Below are 9,189 nucleotides of genomic sequence, written 5' to 3'. Positions count from 1 at the left end.
TGTGTGAGATCTTGATATTACCCCATCCTTGAGAGTCCTCTATAAAGCTACAGGGACTTGGGAGCACCTTTAATTACAGACAACCCATGTTCCTGTGGATTATGGTTTATTAGATTGCACATGCCTAAATAAAGACATCCTCTGCAGTCTTTTGACAATTCTATAAGCATCTTCTGACTCCGCAATTAGACAGCTAAGAGATCTGTGTTACTTCCCTCACATATATAAATAATTTTAAATAAAAATTATGGCGTGAATAATTTATTTCCTCTACCGATTTGAAACTATCCATTTGGAAGACCACTCTGAAGAGATGAAATAAATCTTCTGCCAAAAATTACTTATTAATTTACAAGGAAAAGGGGAAGTTTTGTTCCTCTCCTTGAATTTGACTGAAAATCGAGGGCTTTCTCGAATAGTTTTGGCATCCAGCGTCATTTTTCATTAAAAAGCAAAAAGTCATGTGAAATATGAATTTCCGCAGATTATTCAGCACTAGACCCTGGGAGATTCTGTAAAGAGGGGTTTTGTTATAGTCAACTTTTCCGGGTAAAACAAACACAAATACTCCTCCTCCAAGGGGCGGGGGCGGTGCCTAGGTGATGCACCAATCACAGCGCGCCCTACCCTATATAAGGCCCCGAGGCCCTGTGGCGTTTTTTGCTCTTCGCTGGTTATTACGTCTTGCGTTTCTCAGTTATGTCTGAGGTCGTGCCTGCATCTTCTGCCGGTGCTGTTCCGGCCGCTATGGAGAAACTTTTAGCCAAGAAGCGAGGGAAGAAGTCGGCTGGGTTGACAAATGCAAGTCGCAAAGCGCCGAACCTCTCTGTGTCCAAGTTGATCACCGAGGCCCTTTCAGTGTCACAGGAACGAGTAGGTATGTCTCTGGCTGCGCTCAAAAAGGCACTGGCCGCTGCTGGCTACGACGTGGAGAAGAATAACAGCCGCATCAAACTGTCCCTCAAGAGCTTAGTGAACAAGGGAATCCTGGTGCAAACCAGGGGTACTGGTGCCTCCGGTTCCTTTAAGCTTAGTAAAAAGGTCATTCCTAAATCTACCAAGAGCAAGGCTAAAAAGTCAGTTTCTGCCAAGACCAAGAAGCTGGTTTTATCCAGGGAGTCCAAGTCACCAAAGACTGCTAAAACCAGTAAGAGAGCCAAGAAGCCCAGGGTGACAGCTCCTAAAAAAGCTGTTAGCGGGAGAAAGGCTAAAGGAGCCAAGGGTAAGCAACCGCAGAAAAGCCCAGTGAAGGCAAGGGCTGCGAAGCCAAAATTGATCCAACATCATAAAGCTAATATTAGGAATGCCACATCTAAGAAGTAAAGAGCTTTCCGGGAGGCCGATTTGGAAAGAACCCAAAGGCTCTTTTAAGAGCCACCCACATTATTTTAAGATGGCGTAACACTGGAAACAAGTTTCTGTGACAGTTACCTATGGGTTTAAGTTGTGATGCAGCTGAGCTGAAAAGTCTTGAGGTTGGAGAATTAATTCAGGCCAGGCTTCAAGACCATCCTGGGCAACATAGCCGGACTACCATCTATACCAGGGGTCCTCATTACCCCGGCCACCAACCGGTAACCGGTCCCTGTCGGTGGCACGTTACGAATTGGGCCGCACAGCTGATGGGTGAGCGAACATTAACCAACTGAGCTCCACCGCCTGTCAGGTTAGCTGCAGCATTAGATTTTCATAAGCTCAAACTGTATTGTGAACAGCACATGCAAGGGATCTAGGTTTCAGGCTCCTTGTGACAATCTAATGCCTGATGATCTGAGGTTGGAGCAGTTTTAGTCCGGAAACCATCGCCCCCAGCCCCTGCACCCCCTGGTCTGTGGTATAATTGTCTTAGACAAAACCGGCCTCTGGTGTCAAAAAGGTTGGAGTCTACTGGTTTTACAAAAAGTAAATTAAGCACGGTTGGCGTGCTCCTTTAGTCCCTGCGCCCAGGCATTTAAGGATACAGTGAGCTATGATGGTGCTACCTCACTCCAGCCTGGGTGACAGCGAGTCAGACCTTGTCTCCAAACTTAAAAAAAAAAGTTAAAACAGAAAAAGGGCTTCTTGTCAGAGACTGGTGTATATCTAGAGGTCCAGGAACTAAAGTCTGATGTCCAGTTCTGAAAAGCTCGATGGTGCACTAGAGTAGGCTTTTACATATAAGAGCATCTAAGTTCTGTCGGGGAAGGGAAGTGGAGAGCAATTCGGCATCCAAACATAATTTGCTGATACTTCTTTTTTTTTTTTTTAACACAAGTAGTCTTTCTGTGGTGTCATTGTAACTACTGTTTCTTTATTATGCTGTCCACTGACTTCAAAGGATCAATAAATAGGAATCAAGATGTCCCAGAATATGGATTAGAGGAGGTTTTTTTTTTCATCTATTCATTAACCTGTAGTTGAAACTTAGAATTTTCTTCCATTGGGTGTGACTGATAGAAATAACAAATTTGTAGGTTATAGTTGTTGCAAGAATCTTGAAATCGTGCTTGCTTATTTCCAAAGTACTGTTATTATTAGATATATCAACAAAAACACACATATTACTGTCAAGTGGTTTGATAATTATTTTAATATTACTGGTCTAATACAATTGTAACCCTATGAATTACTTTAAGTATCTTATTTATGAAAAGAATCTGTAAGTTTCATCAGACTGCCAGAGGATTCCGAAGACTGAAAAATTTTAAGAATCCAAACCTTAATGGAAATGTTGGAGGCTGTCCAATTAGGTTCTGAATTCAACCTTCCTGAATCACAAAATTGTTTTAACTCTTGGTCTGAGCTAAAGTACGTTTCTCTTTAAACAAACATAGTTTATTTTAATATTCCTTTGATTTGTGATTTAGTATTCTTACTGATCATAAATAATCAATGCTAATGTTAGTCTACTTTGGACCATAGTATTTCGAGAAACTTTGAACAAAGTCCCCTGCAAAACTGCATTGCATTATTTCACATACATTTATGTTTTCCAGACGGTTCAATAGTACCTCACTTTTCTGAACTTATTTGTATAGTTTGGCATCTTTTTAAAAATTAAGTTGTGTCCTATAATGAAAGGTTATAAACATTATGTTTTAAATTTGTATAGATAAAATCAACCACAGACCTTTCCTTGCTTGGATGTAATTGTCATTGTTTCCCAATGAGTTTAAAATTACGAGGATTGTGCAAAATATGCCTCACTTGCCTGACATAGCAGAGAGCCCTTTTGTCTAAATGCTGTGTCCAGCAATGGACTGTCGCCAGATTCTCATCACATACAGTGAGGATGAACAACTGGCCTCTCCCAGCAGCTGGCTGGTCTCTCAATAATATGTGAATCCCTCAAGATGGCTTCCTGCACCTTTGCTCCTCTAGCCTTGTATGTATACAAGGCTAGCATGCCTGGCATACATAAGGTTAAAAACAAAATCAACCAGTTATGGTTCTTCCTGCAGTTCTGGGGATTATTAGACCACTTTTTTGTTTTTTTTTTTTTGTATGGAGCCTTGCTCTGTCACCCAGGCTACAGTGCAGTGGCACAATCTCGGCTCACTGCAACCTCCACCTCCTGGGTTCAAGCAGTTCTCTGGCTCAGCCTCGCAAGTAGCTGGGATTACAGGTGCCCGCCACCACGCCCAGCTAATTTTTGTATTTTTAGTAGACGGAGGTTTCACCATCTTGGCCAGGCTGGTCTTGAACGCCTGACTTCGTGATCCACCCGCCTTGGCCTACCAAACTGCTGGGATTACAGGCGTGAGCCACCGCACCCAGCCTTAGACCACTTTGTTTTGGCCAATAGGACAACAGCCATAGAACCCTCCGCAAATGAGAGCTTGTGCCTAAAGATGCTTTATTTACATAGCTGTGTGCCACATGAGCCAAAAGGTGATAACCTTTGTTCAACACGCGCCTCCAGCCCTTGGCTTAAGTCCAAAGTACCATTCTTAGAATGCTCTAAAATATTTTTTTTTTTTGAGAGGAAGTCTCGCTCTGTCGCCCAGGCTGGAGGGTAGTGGCGCGATCTCGGCTCACTGCAGCCTCTGCCTTCGGGCTAGCTGGGCCTACAGATGCAGACCACCACGCCCGACTGTTTTGTATTTTTTTTGGTAGAGATGGGGTTTCACCATTTTGGCCAGGCTGGTCTCGAATTCTTGACCTCAAGTGATACACTGGCCTTGGCCTCCCAAAGTGCTGGGATTGAGTCATGAGCCACTGCGCCCAGCAAAATGCTTCTTTTGTGGAGCCACTTTATTAGCGCTTACTTCTCTATGCCTACTTTATGCTTTGAAATTTTGTCACAATGTCGCCGGTCATTGCAAACACAATTCATTGTTATGCAAGCTATCACAGTGAATTCTGCCATCTAAACTCACGTTCTCGCAACGCATTTCAGCTCTTTAAACGACTTTGTGAGCGGCCCTGAAAAGGGCCTTTGTTTTTTTTTTTTTGAAGTTCCCAGAAGACCGCGTATTAGCCGCCGAAGCCATACAGTGTGCGCCCCTGACGTTTCAGGGCATATACTACATCCATGGCTGTGACAGTTTTGCGCTTGGCGTGCTCTGTATAGGTGACGGCGTCTCGAATAACGTTCTCTAAGAAAACCTTAAGCACACCTCGAGTCTCCTCATAGATAAGACCGGAAATGCGCTTGACGCCACCGCGCCGAGCCAAACGGCGAATAGCCGGCTTTGTTATGCCCTGGATGTTATCCCGGAGCACTTTACGATGGCGCTTAGCACCACCTTTTCCCAAACCTTTTCCGCCCTTACCGCGACCAGACATGATTTCTATCGCAGTGAAAATTATGAACTGAAACAGTCCCTTAAATACAAACTTGGCGGACCTGATTGAAAACAACATGAGTTGGCGCGGATTTTTTTTTTTTTTTTTTAAATTAGGTCACCAAGTGGGTGGAGCAAGAAAACTGTTTCATTACGAGTTCATTGTTTTGATTGGCCAGTGAGAGCTCGCTCATTGTGGGACTGGAAGGGTGTCTGCAAGTTGAATGCACTGTATTCCCCTCAGCTTAATTACGCTAAGCACAGCCCCATTCCACATTTCTTTTTATTTCCACTTACTAACTAATAAATTACGGAATAGTTTATTGGGGAACGTACAAATAATGTTTAAAGGAGGTCAGATTTATAGGTCAAGGGATTTACCTTCCCAATCATTTTAAAATTTTTATTTAAACCAGGCATTTTGATGGCCTTCTCTGTGCTGGACAAAGTATAAGTTTGGCTATGAAGTTTCACTCCTAAAGACCCTATGTTTTGGGAAGGCAAAAAGGTAGCCAAATAATTGCAAATTAAAACCTCGTAAGTGCAAACTTCTTCCTCGTCACCTTGCCTATCTCGATTCAAATATTTATTGAATGACTCATTTTTCTGCAAAAGTCTGCGAGAGACAGGGAACATAAACTTAAGTCTGGATAATATATTTTCCCGGGACGCTCTTCCTGGTCTGCTGTACCTGTTTGGTGTGCCTGAAATTCCAAACACTCTTCCCTTCCCTCCGTTTTTAATCCCCTTTCAACTTGCTCCAGCTTTAGAGAAAAGAACATACGTTTTGTACAGTTGGGGATTAATTGAAGTGTAGGGATAATACTTGATTAAGGTCATTACAAAATCTACAGGGTCTTCCTCTGGGAGGTTTTTGTGATAAGATTATTGGTGTTAAAATAAGGCTAATCCCCTTGAAAAATAAATAGAATAGCAGAATTGGGTCTGAATGTGGTTTGAAGAAAGGGACTTCTCAATTCACAATTTTATTCTTAGCTTCCTGCCAGAGCTTTCCAGAATGCCCAAAAGATCCACTTTTGTTTAAAAAACAAAAACACAACCCCACCCACCACTCTCTGGTTAATAAATGAATTTCTATTGGGAATATTTAGAATGGGGCTGTGGCCTGTGAGAGACATTATATAGTAACCTCAGACTTGCTCACATGAAGAGAAGAAATCCAGGAATGGAGAAAAAAGACCAAAGAAAGGCCAGAATGCTCTACATGTCATATTGTTTGTATCACTTCTGAAATAGATTACATTCTTCTGCCCCAAATTGAGTTCTTAGGTTTTTCCACTCACTGTCCACATGCCACAACACAGACCTTATAACTAGAGACTTAGCTAGGAAGAAATGTCAAACATTACAGAGAAAAAATTCAGAGTCTGAGATCGTAAGTAAAACTCTGAAATCTCAACGTGCCTTTTAATTCATGAAAATAAAAAATATAGCAGCATATGCAATATGATAATTCTCTGAAAACATACATCATGTGAACTATCCTGGAACACATCTCGCCAAGTGCCATCTTCATTTAAACCAGAGGTCTAGGATGCCTTTCCTTTATTTTGCCTATTATATTATTTATACAACTCCATTTTTATTTTGATTTTTTTTGCTTTCTATTTCCTGCTCCTAATATCTCCTTTCTAAACTTTTCTCAATGACAGTGACTCAAAAACAATGAATGTCAGAACAAATATTTAAAGGATCTATATATGTAGATACATATTTAAAATGGATTCTTTCACTCTAGGAAGAATTCAGGCATACTCAATCTTATGGTTTGGGAGAGGGGTGGCTCACTCGCCGAATCTGTATGGCTTCTCATTCCCTTTCCATTTCACCTTCCTCTCTTTTCCATTTCACCTTCCTCTCACCCATCAGATCAAACTCATTCATTGAACAAGAGACCTAAGTCCTTCAGATTAAAACTCTGCAAACAAGTTGTGATTGAGAGGATACGTGAAGCATTCAAACAAATAAACCTATGATATTAATTAGAGGTCTTGCACTGATGCAGTGGTTCACGGCTGTAATCCCAGCACTTCAGGAGGCTGAGTTGGGAGAATGGCTTGAGCCCAGGAGTTCAAGACCATTTTGGGCAACATAGCAAGTCTTCATCTCTACTTAAAAAAAAAATAACCAGAGGTCTTATGAAAATATAAATTGTCCAGAACTACCGTCCACAAACTAACTCTCTCAGAATATTTGATATGAGGAATGGAATATAGCCTGTGTGTGTATGTGCGTGTGTGTGTGTGTGTGTATGCACCTATATATGGCACCTGTATATTCAACAAACAATTCTGATAATTGGCCAGGGTTGAGAATGACTAGCAGTCCTGCATACACTATCAGTTTTAAGTATATAATTGCGCTTTAGTAAAATGTAAAGAAATCCCAGAATAGAAATATTTTTGAGCTATATTACAGGTGAGAAAATGCATAAGTATAGTCTCACCCAACTTAGACTATGGGGGCTTTATAATGTCACAACAATTGTTTCCAGGCATTTGGGGACATCACCATTGGTCTTGGGCAAATAACTCCTCTAGCCAATGGCTGATTTATCTCACTCCCATCTAAGGCTTCACTGCATTTCTCTTTTTCAGCAACCTAACTTATTTAAAAATATCCATTTTCTGATTAATTTTTTTCTGAATTAAACTGTCAGTGCCATTGGCACACCTTTGGTTCCGTAGCATAACCTATGTCTCTGATGTGTTTTTTTTTACCTCCACTCCTTACTTTTCTAAGAAAAAAATCTCTGCTTTTTCTTTTCAGTTTAAATTACTTTACAAAAAGTTTTCTTGACTTGCACTTCCTAGGCTTGCTGTCCTTGTGTGGGCACTCTCCCATAAACACTATTAATACACTTCAATTTGTTAAAAATAAAGATATTTGGACAGAAAATTTCTTTTTCTTTTCTTTTTTTAAATTTTTTTAATTTTTAGTTTTTATTTGTTTCCTAGACTAGAGTACAGTGGCATCATGATGGCTCATGGTAGCCTACACTTCCCCCGGCTCAGGTGATCCTCCCACCCCAGCCTCCCAAGTAGGTGGGACGACAGGTGTGCACGACCACACCTGACTAATTTTGTTTTTTTGTTTGTTTGTTTTGTTTTTTGAGATGGAGTTTCGCTCTTGTTGCCCAGGCTGGGGTGCAATGGCACAATATTGGCTCACTGCAACCTCCACCTCCCAGGTTCAAGCAATTCTGCTGCCTCGGCCTCCCGAGTAGCTGGGATTACAGGCATGCACCACCACGCCTGACTGATTTCGTATTTTTAGTAGAGACAGGGTTTCTCCATGTTGAGGCTGGTCTCGAACTCCTGACCTCAGGTGATCCGCCCGCCTCGGCCTCCCAAAGTGCTGGGATTACAGGTGTGAGCCACCATGCCCGACCACTAATTTTGTATATTTTGCAGAGATGGGCTTTCCCTGTGTTGTCCAGGCTGGTCTTGAACTCCTGGTCTTAAGTGATCTGCCCACCTTGTCTTCCCACAATGCTAGGATTACTGGCGTGAGCCACCAGGTCTGGCTGGAAAGATAATTTCTAACATTATCCTGTCTTAAACATTTGTTTCAAAAATTTTACAAACATGATAGTAATTAAATTTGATTTTCGAAATTCCCTTGAATACTTTCTTAATAGCACACAAAAAGCACAAAGTATTTCACATTTGTTTTAATGATGAAATTTTGAACCCAAACTTACACAAAGAAAAACCCGTAACATTATACCCATACTTAAAACAGATGCCCTCATATACATAGTAAAACTCTTGGGGGCAGTAGTGAAGTTGATTATTTACTGTTTTATGAAAGTGCCATTCAGCCGGGTGCAGTGGCTCATAACTGTAATCCCAGCACTTTGGGAGGTCGAGGCAGGCGGATCCCGAGGTCAGGAGTTCGAGACCAGCCTGACCAAAATGATGAAACCCTGTCTCTACTAAAAATACAAAAATTAGCTGGGCATGGTGGTGTGTGCCTGTAGTCCCAGCTACTCAGGAGGCTGAGGCAGGAGAATCGCTTGAACCTGGGAGGCGGAGGTTGCAGTGAGCCGAGATCGCACCACTGCACTCCAGCCTGGAAGACAGGGCGAGCTCCGTCTCAAAAAACAAAACAAAAACAAAAAAGTGCCGTCGTAGTGACTCAGTTTTAAGGAAGAAATCAAGGATATTTAACTCAATAGACTACAGTTAGCTAATGTGACTTGCACTGAAAGTTATACAAATATTGGTACTTATTCCCCTGCCCCCAAAGTGTGAATTAAAGACTCCAAAATTCTTTTTAGAATCTTCAGAGTAAAAGCTAGAATTCGATTTTTTTTTAAATAATGAAAAAATACTTTGTATCTAAATCTGGTGTGTAAAATAACTTGGTGGATGATGCTCCAAGGCTATCCATCCCCAAA

The 9,189-nt window shown here is 41.5% G+C and overlaps 1 protein-coding gene across 1 annotated transcript; it reads left to right on the top strand.

Annotated features, from left to right (window-relative positions):
- The first annotated feature begins 661 nt into the window (after positions 1-661).
- H1-6 (H1.6 linker histone, cluster member) lies at positions 662-1,381 on the top strand. The gene has a single exon (XM_032140631.2). The coding sequence runs from the start codon at positions 700-702 to the stop codon at positions 1,321-1,323; it is 624 nt and encodes a 207-aa protein (XP_031996522.1). The 5' UTR covers positions 662-699; the 3' UTR covers positions 1,324-1,381.
- The last annotated feature ends 7,808 nt before the right edge of the window (positions 1,382-9,189 follow it).

The sequence above is a fragment of the Hylobates moloch genome, unplaced genomic scaffold (genome assembly GCF_009828535.3).
Source record: "Hylobates moloch isolate HMO894 unplaced genomic scaffold, HMol_V3 SCAFFOLD_20, whole genome shotgun sequence".
NCBI classification, from domain to species: Eukaryota; Metazoa; Chordata; class Mammalia; order Primates; family Hylobatidae; genus Hylobates; species Hylobates moloch.
The sequence above is the reverse complement of the archived record's forward strand: the minus strand, read 5'-3'. Positions and strand labels throughout refer to the sequence as shown.

Bases quoted from the DNA above. Each gene is read 5' to 3' on its own strand.
- H1-6 (XM_032140631.2), top strand. From the start codon at position 700: ATGTCTGAGGTCGTGCCTGCATCTTCTGCCGGTGCTGTTCCGGCCGCT.